The sequence below is a fragment of the Anticarsia gemmatalis genome, chromosome 16 (genome assembly GCF_050436995.1).
Source record: "Anticarsia gemmatalis isolate Benzon Research Colony breed Stoneville strain chromosome 16, ilAntGemm2 primary, whole genome shotgun sequence".
Classification (NCBI taxonomy): Eukaryota; Metazoa; Arthropoda; class Insecta; order Lepidoptera; family Erebidae; genus Anticarsia; species Anticarsia gemmatalis.
In genome coordinates, this window is record NC_134760.1 from 10,850,899 (window position 1) to 10,871,420 (window position 20,522).

The 20,522-nt window shown below is 35.1% G+C and overlaps 1 protein-coding gene across 2 annotated transcripts; it reads left to right on the forward strand.

Moving 5' to 3' along the window:
• Positions 1-3,114: 3,114 nt before the first annotated feature.
• LOC142979421 (zinc finger-containing ubiquitin peptidase 1-like) lies at positions 3,115-20,218 on the forward strand. 2 transcript variants are annotated; one of them, XM_076124308.1, is made up of 16 exons: positions 3,115-3,281; positions 5,185-5,422; positions 5,718-6,040; positions 6,123-6,187; positions 6,262-6,372; positions 6,628-6,936; positions 7,280-7,387; positions 7,764-7,883; positions 8,390-8,564; positions 8,913-9,036; positions 9,537-9,687; positions 10,304-10,395; positions 10,899-11,029; positions 11,448-11,536; positions 12,212-12,352; positions 12,822-20,218. In XM_076124308.1, exons 2-16 carry the CDS (start codon positions 5,190-5,192, stop codon positions 12,855-12,857), a joined length of 2,208 nt encoding a protein of 735 aa, XP_075980423.1. In that variant the 5' UTR covers positions 3,115-3,281; positions 5,185-5,189; the 3' UTR covers positions 12,858-20,218. The 2 variants fall into 2 exon arrangements, with proteins under 2 accessions (XP_075980423.1, XP_075980424.1); XM_076124309.1 differs by lacking the exon at positions 3,115-3,281 and adding an exon at positions 3,799-3,890.
• Positions 20,219-20,522: the final 304 nt, after the last annotated feature.

Below are 20,522 nucleotides of genomic sequence, written 5' to 3' on the forward strand. Positions count from 1 at the left end.
TGAAATTTACTGCCAGTAACGATCACCATTTCACCCGCTAAGCTCTATATTTATGGCAATATCGGCCCCAACTATTTTTATGGCTGGTAATATAGACGAATGGGGCACTCAATTAATTTAAGTAGTGGATAAATTAAAAATTGAAGCATTTTATGGTTGGTTTTGTGAAGTTGCAACGTTGTGGATCTCCTCGATCTACGAAAAAAAATTGAATAAACAATAGATTAATTAAAGGTTGATCTTTCCCCAAATCCATTTTTATTTTCAAAACGTTTTATAGAATCATGACAAGGATAAGTAGAGTTCAGTATGCTTAAGTTTTGAAAATAGTTGAACAAACATTTTTCTTTGCACGGAATATAATAATTCCCAACGCGCAATTTGTATTTCTTATAAATATTACTGAATGATAAAACAAAGAATGCCTGAAACGAACAAATAAGGCCTAATAGTATCTTAAATATAATTATTTATTACATACTTTATCATTGGCCCACATAACCGCTCTACTGGACACGGGTCTTTAAGTCCTTCCATGCAGTATGAAAAGGATTAACGCAATACCCTACAAACCAAAAATTAATGTGGCTTAGACTTAACATACCCTTAAGAGCTATTTAAATAATTGTGTGAATACCAGCAATGAGATTAGTAAGGCTTTCCTTTCCTCCTAAAACACGAGAATGTAATATTTACCTAAGTGTTAACATTTTTTTGTGGTTTCGCCTGTAGAGAATTTCTGGAAATAATAATTTGCCTGTTTTTCTTGGTCGTAATCAAACACATTGTTGCTCAGTCGTTTAGTAGACAAATAGAGACACTTTCGCCTATATTTTTTTTAATGACAGTAGTAAATTAAAAGTAACAAAATTATTTTATTTATATTAGGGAATTAGAGATAGTATAAAGGTAAAGATGACATTTATTTTAGCTATTTTATCAGAGCATCATTCATACTATATGATTGAGAAAGCTATAATAATTTCTTACATATCTTGTTCTTCATACTTTCATCCCTATTACATCACAAGGTTATTGAATTTCACAAGGGAAACCCCCAATATTATCTACACCAACTATTAGATGATTTTATCACCCGTTCTCCAAATACCCAGAATCTAATAACGCCGGCCATTACGGTAGGCAACAAGTCATCAATTTAAATTAAGTAAAACACTCAAAACCCGAGTTTAACGGTAATGGGTAGACCTTTGAAAATAATACGCTGAATATTAACTACCCGTGGCGGAACAGACTGGGTCCTTTACTCTGAAGACTGTACCAAGTTGTACGCACATTATTATTGTTTTTAACATTGTTTAGCTCTTTGTTTGGTTTGATTTTTGTTGATTTACTACAGGTCCATTTATAATTCCGGTTCTTTTGTATCTGAGTAATATGGGATCAGAGCAGAGCAGAAAGGCCTAGCGGCCATTGAACGGGTTAAGATCTTAAGGAAGGCCTACAACTTACTCTATTATCGGACGACATTGTGAAAGATGTGGATCTGCAATGGATGAGACAAGAGCAGAATCGTAAGCGATAGTGTACTCAAGGAGAACTCTATACTCTCTTAACAGTGGGTAGAAATAGGCTGAATAGCTAGAAATAGATAGAGAGAAATCCAGTCTTGGTAAATGACAAGACGTTAAGTATATTTTTCTTATTATTCTAAAAGAAGTTTCGTTCTACAAATTTATTCCTCAGTCCCACGAAGACCAAAATTCACATCTTCATCAACAAATAAATAAAACAACATGCAAATTTCAGCCTCTAATTCATCTTGTTTCCTCAAAAAAACATTTTTAAACATTCAACACTCAAGTTAGCGGAAGAAAACATAAATCTCACTATTTCTACAAGTGATCTACATTTAAATCGCCGTTGGAACACGAAGCCTTCCAGACCAGAGACAAAAATGCAACAATATTTTATTTTATTTGAGTGACAAGGGGCGTTTTGCATAAACATCCAATGTGTATGCAATGGCGGCCCGCTTTCCCGCCATTTCAACTTTTTTTTCTTTTTACATTATTTTCTTTTTTGTAAATGAATTTAATATGTAATCGTGTTGAGCGAGCTCTGTAAATGACACTACACACTGAATATTACGTTTATGCCAGCCGGTCCGGCGTTTCATTATGGCAGGACATAATATTTCTGTTCTTATTTTCTCGCTGGTTTAAAATTACAGCGCTGTGTGGTTTTATGTGGGTACCTTGTTATTAGACGTAGTATATTTTGTGTCGACAATGGTGGGAATGTACCGTATTTCATAACTTGCCTAGGCTAGAAAAGTATCGTTACATTCCTTACCCAAAGTTCTTTTTTAACAATTTCCCGCTTACATCCCTTGAAAGCAAGTATATGCAATGATTAGTTATTTTTAATAATTTACCTGTAAAAGTAAAGATCACTGTAACAAATTTACTTAAACGACAATGAATCATCTCGAATTAACTTGTGGCACTATAATAGTTTATTTAAACCACAAATAACAATAATAACATCCTTTAACAGACTCTACCATAGAGTCGACGTGAATACTTGACGATTCGTTTCAAAATCATTCCTACACAGCATTGCTTGGAATTCGTATATAAGTAGAAGAATTAAAATAAAATGCAATATAGAACGAATAAATATTTATTAATTAATACCTATGTGGCGTACCTATATGCATTCCTAACTAAATATCTATAATGATATCAACAGATTGCTTACCTTGGAAAGACTCCATCTCTGTAAAAATACTTACACTTACAACTAAGTTAGACTGTACGGAAAAGCACTCTGTACTTCGACGTCTGAAAACTTTCCGGCACAGTGAATTTCCTGAACATGAAAATTGTTCTTCCTGCAAGAAATAGATGGCGTGACGCTCTCTTCACCTTCGTTCATAACTGTTTTAACCAAATCCTTAAGTATCTTGAACTTGTTTTTAAAACATGAATTATTTCCAGCATTTTATATTAAAATTATTTTATAAAATATCAATTGACATGTTTGCATGTTTAATAGGAAATTCCGCTAGAGGCATTAATGTCGAACACATGTACGCATGCGTAATAGTGGTCCTTATTTTTCAATGTCCAAAAATTTCATGAATGACGGGCAATCACAACCTATCGCCAGTAGTATTAATATAATTTGTAATTTTAATGTTAGAAAATGCTAGAAACAATCGCATATAATAAAGAAATCGTACCAATTAGATAGTGTTCTGGTTAAAATACAGTGGAATCGGATAATTCTATGACAATAAAATACGAAAATAATCGGTAAGTGTATCCTAATTCTTATGTTTTTATAACAGTTTATAGATGGTTACGCAATGGTCATGCTTGTATTCTGCCTATTTCCAGCCTAGTCATGCAAAGAGGTTTGATTTCTTGTGTTAATTTACGCTCTTGCCATTGGTGTTTCCGCGATTTCCTTGAAAACAAAACTGCGGTAATTTTATCGATTTGACACATTCACCCCAATATAGTTATTGTGAATGGTTTCTATGCGAACTCATCATTAAAATAAATCAATTTCTGTAACATTAGCCGTGGAGTATGTTTAAGGTCAAAAGCAAGGCCTTATGGTTAAATTATAGCTATAACACGATCGATATTCTTTATTTATATTTGAATAGGGGTATAGTTATACAATTGAATTATCTGTATTACGTCTAAGACTATTGTTTGTGACATTGAACAACGTGCTCTAGTTGTTATACAAGTGCCTGTGTTCGTGTAAATTTAATAAAACATTTTAAGCGTTGAAGTTTTTTAAACTAGTGGAAACAAGTAAAGAAGTTTTTAAAATCTGTTTCCAAACATGTTATGTACTCTCATTGCTCAGTGTTTCTAACCAATTAGAATATTATTTTATTACTGGATTAGGTAAGTTAGAAAAACATGTTGTTTACTTTTTGCCGCAACTTCCTAAAGACCTACTTATTTGGTGCGTGACATGGGGATATTTAAAGGGTTAATTAGTTAAGCGACGGGTAAGAAGGATAAATCGTCAACCATCCTTAGTCTGAATATTTTTAAGCAATTTTGCGTAGCATTTATGCATGTAAATAGTGAAAATAGAATTCTTTGAGGTTATTGTGTTATAAAGAAGACGGTTGTCCAACCAAAGCTACTCATTTACAGTGAATTACAAAGCCTCCAGATAAGTTTTTAAATACATTTCCGCAACATTTCCTGTAACTTCGTCCGTAATCCGTAATTTACTTAGCATATAGGCATTTTCAACATTTATTCCTAAGAGGCACCTAATCTTCGATAGTTACACGTTAGATAGGTACTTACACGTTGTTTTTTCGGTCGATGCATAAATAATGAGAAGCAAGTGTTTGACCCACATTTACCTTATTTCATTCCCTACGAATTGTCCCAAGGAGTGTGCGTATTGATGTCTGGGCACGTTTCCAAATACACAAGTAGAGCGTCTCAAAAACTAATGATCAGCATTACTACTAATGGAGAAACGAGGCAAATATTTTCCAAAATAAAGTAGGAAAAATAAAATAATTCCTACACAAAGTATTACACGTAATTTAGTAAATTTTGTCATCAACCCTATTTGTGACAACAGCAGTGACCCACTAAAATAATGTGTCAGTAAATGGGTCCCATTACGAATCTTGTCATAGCAATAAATTCCAGAATAGGTCCCGCAACGCTTTGTATGTAAAATTGATCAGGAAAGGATCGAAATACCGATTCTACATTCCGAAATAGCCTGAAAAGGGACAACGAATGAGTTTTCTTCTTTTTATATTAGCCTGGACTTGATCAAACAATATTAGGGTTAGCTTTTGGTCTATCGATGCACAGGTTCGTACATACCTTTATAAATTTTTCTATAAAAGAACTGTGCAAAGAAAGATGTTCACCAAAGTGCTCTAGTGATCACTGCCTTTATCTGTAATCCTCGATTTCTTATACATTACTTACTTATTTGTATCAGTTATTACACAAAGTACTTGCGTCATTGAGACTTAAAACTAAGAATTTTATTGTGAAGAATTGTATTTGAAAAATAAAAAAGGATAGAGATAGTGTTGCCAGGACACTGTAGGTACAAAAGTAGCCATTCTCTTTCAAACCCCATTTTTCAACTGCTCCACATAGTCTGAATCAGTCAATCAATCAGTTTTTAACATTTTACTTACTCTTGTTCCAGGCAAAATGTCCACAAGTCCGTTTCCCTACACGTGCGAGCTCTGCGGGGCGGAGGGTCTGACCGACGAGGGGATGCGCTCCCACACCCTCGAGGCACACGTAGCTGGTAGACCCGAGTGTCCGTTCTGCGACTGTGCCGTGCCTCAGCCGCAGCTAGTGGGCCATGTGCAGAAAGCCCATCTTCATTATCTCACGCCTGAGAGGGAGCTGATGGCTTTTATTGATGATCAGAGTCCAAGGTAAGAAGGAAGAATCGGTTTAGATAAAACAACGTAGTTATGCTGTATGTAAATTAGGTCGTAGCAAGTTATTATTGTTGTTACCTTATTTTTGTAAGTACTTTACATGTATCCGGATGTAGGTAAAAATATTGAGCATAAATCGCTTTGGTCATTCGAACTTAAAACGACAATGACTAGTGAATTCGCGGAATCGTAGTGAAGGCGACTCTTGTAATGTGGATATTGCGTGCCGATAGTGCTGTATAAAGAAAACATGTATTAAGTATTAATATTCTCTTGAATTTTGGTCTAGTTTCGACGAGGACTCAAAGATGACTACGACAGACAGCTGCAGCTACAACACACCAGGCTCAATAAACGGATGGCACAGTCCTGACAACTCCTCACAATACCACAATGGAGCAATATCTAAAAACCTTAATTATTACAACGGCTACCAGGAAAAAGAGAGCTACCGCCGAAGCGAAAAAGAAGATGAAAAGTGCTCACGTTCACCAAAAAATATCAATCTTGTTAATGGAATAAAAAATATTAATATTAGCAATGGTGTCGTTCCTAAAAAAGCTCAAAGCAGACAAAATTCTCATGATGAGGTCAACGGCATTGATAAAAAAGGTAGGTCGTATACCTAATTCCTACATACTTCGGTTGATTAATGTTATTTTAACGACCAGTGTTAACGAATAATGTTTTGCAGGTGCGATTTCTAGTCCAAGTCATAATAGTTCTGGTAGTTATGAGGGATCACCAAATAAAAATAAGGTATATATCTTTTTACTGATTTTTACTCGTTTATAATTTGTTTGGTGCTAATTTGAATATTTCTAACATTTCAGTTGTCTATGGCTAGTGCCGGACAGGGATCACCTCTTAGGTCTCAATTAGCTTTAAAATTAAAACCTAACACACCAAAGAAAAATGCTCCAACACCTAGTCCTTCAGTGCAGGTATTTCACTTTGTAGTACTTTATTTAAAACGTCACATTAGGCTGAATTATTTATTACCGCGTCCTTGTCGAAGCTTCTTTAAAAATGTATCTGTCAGCTGACTGTCAATTTACTGTCAAAACGTTTGCAGCCTAGAGTGTACCCGCCATAATTTATTTTTGAAATTATTTCAAAATTATAGTGTGTTTCTAAATTAAAGTTGTGTTGTTTACAATATCGATATAAAATTTTAATCCACGGAATTGTGATTTCAGTGTTTATTATGTGATTTCACATCAACATGTCCACGAAAATTAGAGGAACATATAAATCGCGCTCACTTCGATCTTACATCGCCTTCGGTGAATGCTAATGCTAATTCGGATAACCCAACCCTGGGGCTGACGAACCCCACGATAACCCTGGACAACCCGACGCTGGCGTTGAGTGCGATGGCAATGTCTCCTGGGCCTCACTCATCGTCGTACCAGTGCCCGATTTGTGAGAGAGAGTTCGCTCATGCAAATGAAATTGAAGTGCATGTGAATGTGGAACATCGTGATATCTTGAGTCCGCAAAAAGCTGTGAGTATCTTCACTTAATTATAGAATAATAATTACCGTTATCTGTTAATCAAACATTATTGTCTAGCTCAATCTTTTGTAAACCCTCTTCTTCTTTGTTTATTCTTTAAATGAAATATATATCTTGCTTTGTTCCACCGAATTATTCAGTTAAACATCATTTTAGAATAATGTACTATATTTTTAAAATTACTTTATTATTTGATCTCCTTTTAGTTAAGTTTTTGGCACATATAACTGCATCAAATTGTGCATTGTCATCAAATAATATTCAATCTTGCACTCTCATACTGTCTCACAATGTAGGTTATGCTAATGCAATATATTATGTATTTATATTCAGGATCAGGTGGACAACGCATCATGTGAAGATGTGGTGATGATGGAAGAGAGTCCTGTTAGCAACTGTCCAGTCTGTTGCCAACCGTTGCCACTGTCACAACATGAACTTGTGAGTATACATATTTTCTTACTATTCTACTGTTGCTAAATGATTCTTTGCTGCAGTTGGTTGTGCATCTGACTGCTGATCATAAAATCTTGGATTCAATTCCCGGGTTTATCAAAGTGCTATGGGTTTTTTCTAAATTATATTAGTATATCGCTGACAATGTTCGGTGATGTGTCTGCTAAATGAAAAATAGGGCATGACATTTGACTTAAACATCTTTGCCTATGCCTTTGGGTATAGCTGGTGTGATATTATGTATGGTTATAACTTCCTTGGTTTACTCAAACCTGTTAGGTTTGTGTTATTTCTGCACAAAATACAAGGATTTAATTTCCTTCTTTGTAGCTTATTTATTGTTTGTAATGTGTTATTTCAGATCCAGCATATTGAGGAGCACTTTGAAAGGGGTGAAGAGTGTGGAGCTACATCCGGCCTGAGTGCAGCTGAGAGAGAAGCACAGAGGAACAGGGAAGAACATGAGTTTCAATTATTGCGGGTAAGTTATCAGATCTTTACCCATTTTATGTCTCACTGCTGTGCAAAGGTCTCCTCTCTGAATTTAGGAGGGGATATACCATTGTACCTAGAGTCCACCATACTACTCAAGACAAGTTTTTAGAACAGTAATGGTTCTAAAGATTTCTTGTGCATGCAAGGTTGCATCGCAATATTTTCCTTCACCAATGACAGAAGTGATCATTAATGCGAACATGCACATAATCTTAGAATGGCTGTCATTTCCGTGGCTGTGGTCGCCGGCTGACTAACCCAAACTGTAGATCCAAACAATCTCTACATACATAAATACAAACGTAAAATCACGTCTTTTTACTGTAGGGGCAGAGACCAAACAACGCCACTTAGTATGACCCTTACAAACTTCCTTGCCTCACATCCAAACAGATCGTTCGTTACGAGTACTTTGCACTATTGAATCTCTACTTCTACAAACTCCAATAACACTTATTTAGCCAACATTTCATCAAAATGCCCATATTTCAGGCTCAATACGGTATGGAGGAGGACGACGACGAGGGCTACACGCACCGCGCCACCAACAGCCTGAAGCGAGCCGTGTACAGCGGCGCGCTCTCCGTGGCGGGGTACTATGAGCGGAGCCTCGGACTCAGGAGGGCTGCGGCCTCCGGCACTGATACTGGATCTTCTAGGACTACTGGTAAGAAGAAAATACTTTTTGATTGGATTTGATGATACATTGCACTTTTTTTGATAGGAAGAATATTATTGTAATCTTCAGATAACTATGAATACTTTGTGCCTGTTTTACCTGAAGATGTAGGTATTAGAAATACATGCAGATTAATAACAATGTTCATTTATCATATACCAGGCAATTTCTTTTTGACACATTGTTATCGAAGACCGGAATTGTAACGAAATTTCGGACTTCGGATGTTTTGTTCACATAGAGAGTCTGCTGGTGTATAAGGTTTCATCATGTCGCTTTTTCATTTATTGTTGAATCACACTAAGCTGTAATATTCATTGTTATTTTGTGTTGCAGGTCTACTAGAGAGGATAGGTCAGCTCAACGCTCAGAACCCCAGCATAGTGAAGACATACCTGTGCAGTGCGGTGGACCACTACGCCAGCACCTACGGAGACAGGGGCTGGGGCTGCGGATACAGGTTGGTTGGTGACTTTCTACATCTTACTACAATAATATGGTAAACTTTATCATGCTTGTAAACCTTGTCTGGCTCTGTGGTAAGGTCGAAAGTGTATTAGACTACCGCGGCCTCGGGTCTCGGGCCCGAATCCTGGGTTGGGCCAAAACATATTTTCTGAGTTTCCCCAGAGTTAGGAAGTCTAGTTAGATTGGGTCTTCCGTACTTCGAAGAGCACGTAAAGCTGTTGCTACTGCGCCTGACCTCTCTCTCTCTGGTCTTGTTGGCTTCGCCGTTCCACTGGCCTATGAGACTAAAGGAATAGAGAGTGTACCTGTGTATTGTGCACACACTTGGCTATTATAAACAAAGTATTGCACAGCCGGCTGGTTTCAATGAAACTGGTCTTCATAGCCGTAATCAGCCAGGACGACCCACTCTCAACTACTTGCGTAGAAAGCGAATATATAGATAACAACAGGTTCCGACACACTTGTCATATGTGTGTATGTGTGTCGCAGGAACATGCAGATGGTGGTGTCGTCGCTGCTGCGGCACCCGCAGTACGCGGCGCTGCTGAGCGGCACGACGGACGACGGCGACTGCGTGCCCGCCATCCCGCGCCTGCAGCTGCTGGTGGAGCGCGCCTGGCAGCTGGGCTTCGACACGCAGGTACTACTACTGATAGGGTACTGGTATGGTTAGTGCTCAACCTAGGGTCAAACTTGTTCAAGCCGCCTGAAGGCCTTTGACGTGTCTTAACGACTGTTATCTTAATTGACAACAACCGGGACCGACTTTTTACGTGCCCTCCGAAGCACAGAGACGCCAATACCACTATGCGGTCACCCATCTATGGAATGACTGCGCCAAGGATTGCTTAACTCACAGATCGTTTTTACCGACCGGTGAGCACAACTGGCTATGGGCGCCTCGACACGCAGGTAACTCACCACTTTGTATTAGATTTACTATTTAGACTTTCATACCCGAAAAGTAAAAATGAAACCCTATTACTGAGACTTAGCTGTCCGTCTGTCTGTCACCAGACTATATCTCATAAACCGTAATAGTATAACAGTTGAAAATTTCACAATTAATGTATTTCTGATGCCAGTATAACAACAAATGAAGAAAAACAGAATAAAATGGATATTTAAGGGGGCTCCCATCCAACAAACGTGTTTTTTTTCCTGTTTTTATAAGTAATGTTTTTTTTATAAATTGACCAACAGCCGGTAAAATGTTGTATTTGCCTTGCCTTAAACTTGATCTTTACTGTTCACAGGGCTCAGAACAGCTGGGTTCAAAGCTATACAACACACGCAAATGGATAGGCGCATGCGAAGTCGTTACCGTGCTGTCTTCATTAAGGATACGGTAAGCAATAAATTAAACATCAAACTGTTTTTGTAATAATCGCAAGCTCTAATGGTTAAGTAAAACGTCGTGATATTCTACATTTATAACGCATTAGGGGCAACTAAAGTCCCAACCCGCACCCGAAGTCTCTTTTGTACATGAAATTACTATTTTAACGGTTGTTTGTTTGTTTGTCGTATGGTTAGTGGTAAACCTAGTGAGGCCTTTGACATGGCTTAACGACTGCTATCTTAGTAGATAACAGCCGGGACCGACTTTTACGTGCCCTCCGAAGCACGGAGACGCCCTGCTCTAATACCACTATGCGGTCACCCATCTATGGAATGACCGCGCCAACGGTTGCTTAACCCACAGATCGTTTACCGACCGGTGAGCGCAACTGGCTATGGGCGCCTCATTTTGACGGTGAAACGTGTGTGTTTTATACGCCTCTGCCTAAACCTATGACATGACGGGTATGTATGTACATTAAGTAGTGAGGTAATATTCGTTGCGCGCAGGTGCCAGCTGATCGACTTCCACAAGCCGACGGGCGCGGACGGCGGGCACCCCGCGCTGTTCGACTGGGTGCTGCGCTACTTCAGCGACGAGCCGCACGCCTTCAAGGCGCCGCTCTACCTGCAGCACCAGGGTACACCACACACTACACCTGTTATAGCTTTTAAGACTATCGCGGCTTGTGCATATAATGCTAAATTGTGTAACAGATCTTAATCCATGATCATTATAAAAGTTCGCTACCTGACGTTTTGAACGGGTGACGTCATAGTCCATTGAAATGATATTTTTAGACCCTTCCTTGCGTTTTTCAGAAGTCGCGATTTCGAACACACAAAAAAAAAAACAAAGTTGCATACTTGAAAACAACAAAATAGTAAATTTAAAAAAATGCATACTTTTAAAAAAGCTATCCCAACTTTTTAATGGACTATCGTCTATCAGTGTGACTTATCTTAAAGAAAATCGATTCTGCTGCATACAATTATGGTAATAATATAGTAGGTACACAGTGTAATAATAATAAAATAGTTATTTCTTCAACATTCTAGGTCATTCGAGAACAATAATAGGTTACGAAAAGCACAAGGACGGCAAAGCCACCTTACTTGTGTTGGACCCTTCACACTCACCCGCTCAAGTAAGTACCTATTAGATAGCTTTTAAATCTGCATGCCCACCCTTATTTCCCTTCTAAATATCTATCGTAGGAATTCCAAGGAGACTTGACGTCAGACAGGCGAACATTTGTCAAATCTCTTCAAGACATGTTTTCACGTTTTAGACAACAAAGAAGATATCCTGTACGTTTGGTGCAGTGAATAAAGAGGTCACTTCGCCGCAATAATCTTAGAGCCGCGTGTGATTTGTTCGAACTTCTGCTTTACTGACACAAATATTTGTGTGATAAGCACGAGCATCTGTTCGGAGTGTGGTAGTAAACTCTATAAAAGGATGTATTTAAAAGTAAACAGGGTCTTCTCATAATAGCTGGTGATATTTTGGGAGGACTTACTGCTCATGAATCTGATCACGCAAAAATTTTTGTTTTGCCTTTCTGTAAATCTCGCTACGCACACAAAGAAGCGTCGTCATTAAACGACCGCCGCAACCGCGCGCTGTCAGCTGACGCCGCGGCGAGCAATGACCCCGCGCGGACTGTTGTGGCTCAGTAATAATAGTGAATACAAGTTAGTTAGTAGTAGTAGTTACCGGGTTTTTTAAGTTATCTGGTTACCATAGTACAAGCTCAGTTTAGTTTGGAATCAAATGACTGCGTGAGTTGTCCATTGATATATATTTGTGACGTGTGCAGGTCCGGCAGGTGGCGGTGGGCAGTAGCGCGGTGGGCAGCGCGGCACTGCGCCTACTGCGGCGGGGCGGGGCCGCGCTCCGCGCCAAGCAGTACCAGCTGCTGTGTGTCAACGGAGTCATGGCGGACGACGCCGAGTACGAGGTACGACGCTTACTTATACTATACTCTTACTTACTATCCTCCTGGAGCCGAACCTTACCAAAAACTAGCTGACCCGCGCAACTTCGCTTGCGTTACATAACAGAGGGTCATAATTTTCCCAGATTTTATAACATTTTTTACAAGTAGATACTCTGCATCTATTAGCCGTAGCATAATGTTAGCCTTCCTCATTAAACAGGCTATCCAACACTAAAATATTCTTTAAATTCACACCAGTCTTTCCTAAAATTAGCTAGTTCAACCAAACAAACAAACTACAATTGTAACTAATGTGTTCTATCCGTATTAAGCTACAAAGACACAATTTTTTGTTGTTTACCTGTAAAATTGTAAAGAAGAGACTATTGAAATGTTTTTATAATTTCGGTATCAATATTATTTCCATTTGCATTAATGTATACTTATCTTCATGATTTAAATACATAATATGACTATATTTTATTTTCAGGCCAGCAAAGTCCTCCAATCAGTACGCATACCATAGGACAGGTGAACGGGGCGAGTCCCCTATATACTGCTATATACATTATATTATATACTCTATATATTCACGACTCGGCGCGAAACGGGTCGGCACACACGGTTGTGTAGCTCAATACTTCATTTTGCTTAAACTATCACTTGTATACATGCATCTTAACATGTTATTTTCAATTATTGATTCTAAAGAATGTGCAAATATGACCAAGACCATTATGACCATAAAGAATATACTAACTGTGACATATTTATTTTACCCAACAATAAAGAAGAAGAAGGTTCTCAAATCTGTATTATAAGTTGTTTCATATTTTTTGCCATGATAACTTTACCCACTAAAAAAGTTATATTTACAAAATTTCAATCCAAATTACCTTTGAAACAAAACATTTTTGGCATTCAATAATGTGTCAGTAAAGTAAGCTTAACGAATAAAATAAGGAAGTAAGATTATAGAAAGGTTTTCTGGAAGATAAAAATGAGATATTGAAACAATTTATGTTGTTGTTCAATGTTTGTGTGTTACCAAACTTATTAAAAATGCACCTTTAGTACAATTTAGAATTATTATAACTGGTATTTTTAACCAGAAGATACGGATTGGCTAACCAATGGTTAAGTGTCGGGAATTGTATAAAAAAAATGGTGGTTTAGGCTGTGCGTTGATAGATCACTATGTCAGTCAGTCACCTCTGAGTTATATATTATGCTAGCTCACAAAAGAGAGAATGGGTCATAATTTTCCCCGTTTTTGTAACATTTTTCGTTGCTACTCCGCCTAAAACCTTCCTCAATAAATGGTCTATTCAACACAAAATATTTTTTCAATTCCAACCAGTAGTTCCTGAGATTAGCGTTCAAACAAACAAATAAACAAACTCTTCAGCTTTATGATATTAGTATAGATATACTTAGATTTGCACATTCTTTAGTACCAAAATGTATAATTATTTGTGTTCCGCCATTCTACCTCATTGTTATAATTTGGTCAATTACAACCACGTATTAGTTTGTCAATTCAATAATAATGGTAGAGAATAATAATGCCTTCTGCTTACACTTTGTCAAATAATATTGCTCTCTGAATTTACATGTTGCAGTTAAAATATGTTTATAGTGTTTTAAATTATGTAACATCTCACTAAATTGTGGTTTAAAAGAAGCGGCAAAGAAACAACCTTAGTTACAAATATTCTTTTTTTTGACGCCACTTAATCATCTGCTATGCATAGACACAGGGCAATGTTGAAGTAATATGTAGTACTTTTCTTAAGTTTTATTTAAAGAATTAAGGTTTCGTGAGTTTTGTAGATCCTGCGTAACGTTTTGTACCCATTATTGTTTTATTATATTAAAAATCAAATTGAATTTCTAAACAATATATTATTTTAAGATGATACCAAATTAGTTGTTTTGTATAAATGTAAAACTAAGTCTTTATTATATTTTATCTAATACTGGCTTCGGAAATGACGAACTTCCTTTCCTTATTTTAACCACTCAAGGGGCGAATTTCCAAAAATACTTCACTTTAAACATATTTTAACTGCAACAATCTCAATAATAAATTTACTCGTGCCACGCACCCGCTTAAAGAAATCTGTAATATAATTAAACCGAATATAAAGTATATTTTCAAACTATTATACTCAGAAATAACATAAATTTATACAAGCGTAATAATAAGTAATAATATGACGATTTGCTTCTGTATATTGGAAAATCATTTAACACTTTTTTGGCTTAAAATATACTGGTTTTGGAAAAAATATATCATCATTTCAAAGCTTTTTAAACCATTTGAAGAATAGCTAAGTATCCAATATTGACTTTTAACATGCCTTAGTATGGAGACACTTATCTGTAGTGACACTAAGCGGTTACCCATCTAATGAGTGTCTGTCTAAAGGCGGCTTTACATCACTATTTTCTTTTAAATAAAGCGATTTAAATAAATTTTCAAAGTATTTATTAATTCTGTGATTGAAAAAAGTAAAAATTAGTAGCTATTACTTTTTTCAATCATTTTAATTTCGTGATTTCAATCACGTCAGAAATCATATTGTTCTAGCTTTCATTTTCCTTTATGTTTACATTATTATCATGAATAATTAATATCAGTTTTTAAAAAACCAAAAGCAGTATGTTTAAAGCCTCTATAATTTACATTGTCTATTCTCATACAACCATAGATAATAAACTTCCGTGTCCATAACATTAAGTAACGACCTATAATAATTATTATCTTGTACAGAATTCCTTTGGCATTTAATATTAAAATTATAACGATACGAAGGCGTAATTAACATAATTTTCCCAAAAAAATACGCAATTAATTCTTTACATTTTCATATCACTTGTTCAATTTTCCAAAATGTATTATATGAAAGTTATTGATTGATATACATTAAGTTATACATGTATTTAATTAAATATTGTTTGGATGGAATCAGCTTGTATGGAGCTTACAAAGCCAATTTATAACAACGATTATTATTATTTAGTGTCGGAAATGTGTTTACATATGCAACGTACGATCGACCTTATACAACCAATTCTTAGGGTTATATAATCGGCTTACTTATATGTCCTCGTAACCTTCCCAATTCTTTCTAAATAGAAGATATTTAACTATCCCGATATAGCAGTTGAAACAAATGACACATGTCGTGATTTTAATTCTGTCACAACTTTATTAAGGACTATTGGAAAAAGCTTATACATCTATCTATCTATCTATCTATCTAATCAGCCCGTATCCACCCACTGTTGAGTATAGGCCTCCCCCTCAGCACGCCACTTTATACGGTCCTCCGCTTGTCTCATCCATTTCGGCCCTACACATTTAACAATGTCGTCCGACCATCTAGTTGCAGGCCTTCCTTGCGACCTTCGCCCATTTTTTTTTTTTTAATCTATGACCACTGAGATCTACACATATAAGAGGTTTATTTCGTACGTTGCATGCGTATACTTTCTGACCAGTATTAGTGCTAGGAGGCATTTAAATAGTTTTATACGAAAAACTAGCCGGTTCACGTAGAGTAATGTAAACTAGTGTATGCTTTCATGACTTGCCTTTTAGTGTAAGGCCTGCTTAGAATATATTGTGGAAATAGATTATACCATACTTACAAAACTATATATTTGCTATATACTTTAATATTTTTACCGACTTTTAAAAGGAGTATTATGTTTTTTGTTAAATGTATTTCTTGTGTAGTTTCCTGTTTAAGTTTGCACTCAAAAGCGTTACTTAATTTTAAGTCGCTTATGTTAGTCTACATATTTAACTATACACGTTAAAGAACAGTCTTAGCAAGCTGTTTCAGACCTATTTACTTTTAAGTGAAGTTTTTTAATGTAAAAGTTTAATTCTCACTGTATTAATTTGATTAATATTACGAATTATTTTGTGTTATAGTGTTCCTAATTGTAAGGTTTTCTTTTTGAGGTATAATCTATTCCATAAATCAATATAATATTAGGTAAACTCCAATGTCTACATTGACCGGACAATGTCTATGACTGCCGGTCAATGTATGCAATTACCTTGTAATTACGTTATTTGATTACAGGAATAAGTCACTACATACATAAAACCTAAATTTGAATTAAAACAATCCTATTTTAATTTTTGATACTCGATCACGATACTTATTATTTATTTTTATTTGTTTCATAGAGAGAGTTTTCTTCCCAGCTCGAAAGGTTTCTATATTCACCTAGAGATAGAGCCAAGCCACATTAGATATGTGGCTATATCCACCACAAATCTGAATTTCCTATATCGATTGAATTTCAATCCAATTATATGTTGTGGTCTAGTACAGTAAGTAATAATTAATATTCTTCAGTATGCTAAAATCATTCAGTTAGTTCCAAAATACCTGTCTCTTATACATTTCTGTACCAAGTGACTTATTCCTATAGTCAAATAATTAGTACTAAACCAATGGCTATGAAACACGAACTAATATTTACGTTGCACACATTGTTCCTAAAGGAATTGAACAAGGACCGTTAGTACCTTAGGGTCGTATCGAATATGGTGCTTTACCCCATTTATGTACTAAGCACAGCTTACACGCAAAACCTAACGCCTAAAATGTTATTTGGTTAAAAATTTTATAGTAGTTTGTTAAATATTGGGTTCAATTCGAATGCCCTATAAATCGATTGGCTTAAATCCTCTTTTGAATGATACCTTCATAACTTTTAATATTTCGCGTTGCGTGTTTATTATATGATAGAGTACGGAAATTTACACAAACTAATTGACATTTACACGAATGCCTTAAGTTAACCTGCGAGTATAACCTGCGCCGAAACGTCAAGCATTTTAAGGTAAAATGCGTGTTCTTATTAATTCCTATATTCTATTATATAATAAATAGTATCTTTATATTATAAATATCTTGTTAATTATGTCAATTATGAGAGAAAACAAATTTTCTTGAAATCGTTAATTTCTTTGTACTTAGTAAAATTGTTGTTCGACCAAATTGTTATTTAAATTATTAAATCGTTGTATTATATTGTTTCTAGTTCTATTTGATGTGCAATCTTTTTCTTTTGTTTTCCGTGATGGTCTAGTTAATCTTTTTTGAGATTAAATAAATATTTTCGTCTCATGACTGACTTATAGAACTTTAGTACAGTTACTATTGAAAGTCGTTAAAATTTCATATTTTGTAACCACACTAATACCCATATAAGACCAGCACGAAAATATTTGGATTTCAAATTCCATTAAATGGACAACTTTTTTTTAACTATGTGTGAAGGTTTTGAAAATGTTACCTTTTGACCGGCTACTATTGCTGACTGTACTTATTGTAATAAAAATATCTTAAATTTACAAACTTTTAATGGTGTGTCGGTCATGAAGACATTTTTAGAGATAAAAGATATTGTTGAAATATAAAATTATTGGCGTTCATCTAAATTTTAAATCTTTGAAAATCATTAACATTGTCGTAGACGATTATAAAAAATTTAATTAAAATACTTATTATAATTATTGAAAATATTTGACAAATTAACTTGTAATTTTAACTTAAAATTTACACTTTCAAAATATACATTTTATGTCTAAACCATCACGGAATCACAAGAAAATCTTTTAAATTGTACTAATTGTCGTAAATTGTAAAAAAAATTTAATGTAACCTAATTGGATATTTTCTTTATTGAATGTTGGGATCAAATCGGAAGGGTTGTAATGTGATGAAATGGCTTGAAAGTTAAAAAAAGAAACAATCATAACAAAATTTTAAAATATCCCAAAATTTTCAAATTATTTCTCAAGCACCATTCACCGCTTCATTCACGAAAATAACGAAATTTATTTTGAAAACTAGTTGGAACATATTTTTAATAAAGAAGGGTTTTTTGCGTCAAATAGTGTGTGTTAAAGTAATAGAGTAATACTACCCCCGAAAGCTGGAAAGACGCATCTAAAAAGAAGTAAAAACGGAGAAAGTATATTTTAATCTTCAAACAGGTGTAAGAGGGCAAACAAAACGCCTTTTTTCGCTTAAACTGTAACAGAGTGACTTAGAAGAATATAAAAAAATTTGGTAGATGCGATTTTTGCTAATTCCAGCAAAATATTAACGCAGTTTGACTGCCTCTGTGGCGTAGTGGTTTAGGTAACCACGCCGCTACCATTGCGGCGGGAGGTCGTGGATTCCATTCCCACACGGAACAATTATTTATGCGATCCACAAATATTTATTTCGAGCCTGGTTGTACTTTGTGTCCGTTGTTTGTATGTTTATAAAAGTCCCCGCGACACAAGAGCAAGTCTTAGTGCGAGAATTGCCTTTTAAAAAGAACAAAAAAATGGGCTTATGCGCCTTTTCTCTTCATTCTGAGAACATAAAAAACTAAATTTCAACAAAAATTGTTAGATGCGTTTTTTCAGTTGTGAGGGGTTGAATAGCAAGAAATAGTGGTCGTTTAGTAAGTGTTGTCGTGCGGCGAGCGACTAGCGAAGGTGATACAATGCTTTAGTACAAATCGCTAAGGTTAAGTCAGTTTGTGCTGTTGTATATTTAGTTAGTTATTATATACATTAGTCTTATTAGGAGGTTTTGGTTTTACCGACGGATATATTCATAGTTAAGTTTATGGAGCCATTTAAGTACTGCTTAATTCAGCAAATAAATATCATCGAATACTTCATTTTTGTTCTTGAAAAGTAAATAATGCAGAATTATATAATGGCTCCAATATATAGTAATTTACTCAAGCTTATATCAATGTGGAGGTGTCAGTCTTCATTTTCCGTTATGAATCTTACAGTCAAATTCAATTTTAATTAACAACTAAATTCTATGAAGATTCGTCGGTAAAATGGAACGTTAAATAAATAAACCCTAGTCATAGTTAGTATTAGAAACTGTATTTAGATAACTGTGGTTTACATAAAAGCTGTTTATTCTTCCAATTTATTTCCAGTAAAATAAGCAAAGATAACAAATTCCAAGTAATTTTTTGGCAATATGCTCAATAATACATAACCATTTAAATATTTAATCATTTAAATAACGGAATAATAAAAAAATGTAATTAATATTTCACAGTTATCTAAGTACAATTTCACTTTTAATTCAATTAATATAAAATGCACTCATTCATGTGATATTTACTGAATTATACATCACTCTAATAATTCATGTTTTATTCATAATAACGCGATGGCAACATCGAGATTATTTCACATCAAAATATTGAAGATATTCTGAAATATTTGTATGGAATATTGTCGATATTCCCATCGTTATTAAGTATATTATAATTAATTGTAAAAATGCTTTCGTTTCACTGTTGTATTGATAGTAAAACCTGTGATAAGACGAACGTCTAGTCACTACACTCACTGTAACGTTTGCTCGATTGGAAAACTACAGACTATTATTTCAATATAAATCGCCCGTGATATTGTTATAACGAATTTTCATTAGTAATGTTAAAATTACAATATGTATACAGTTAATTGTTTTAGAAAAGTCAATATTATTTTATCTGTACCGTGTCTAGTATTGCCATGATAAAAAAATGTTTGACAGTTGGAAATATTTGAAAATTCTACCAAAAAATGCGACAATAACGATATTATTCTTATTAATTAAAAGTAAAATTACAATTATTTTGTTTTGTATTTAAAATGTATTGTAGTGTTTCCAATCGAGTAAATAATCGTAAGGTATATAACATAAGACGGAGCTGTAATCAGTCACCTTGCCTTGTATCGGTAGTGAGGGAGCGAGAGCTTCGTAGGAACAGCTAGGCTGTGCTAACATGTAATGTTTCTTCAATAAACATATTGTAAGTTACCCACTTGTGAGTTTTATTTGTGTTTACCTCCAATGATAATTCTACACAAGCAGTGTTGACGCGTAGTAGTAGGGTAAGCAAGAGGAATCATTTTAATCAGGAGACAGTTTTGGACGTTTATCTATCACTGTGCTCGGTGCAGATAAACATCCAAAGTAAATGGAAATTATTTTACTAACCCTAAAATGTGTTAGTTAATTCAACTTTGATAATATGCCAAAAATTTTAAACTTTACCCAGATTGTGCACTTAGATCATGTCAAAAAAAAATAGTCAGCTGTAATACACTTTCTTATAGAAAATGAAAAATGTTGGTCTTCAGTAG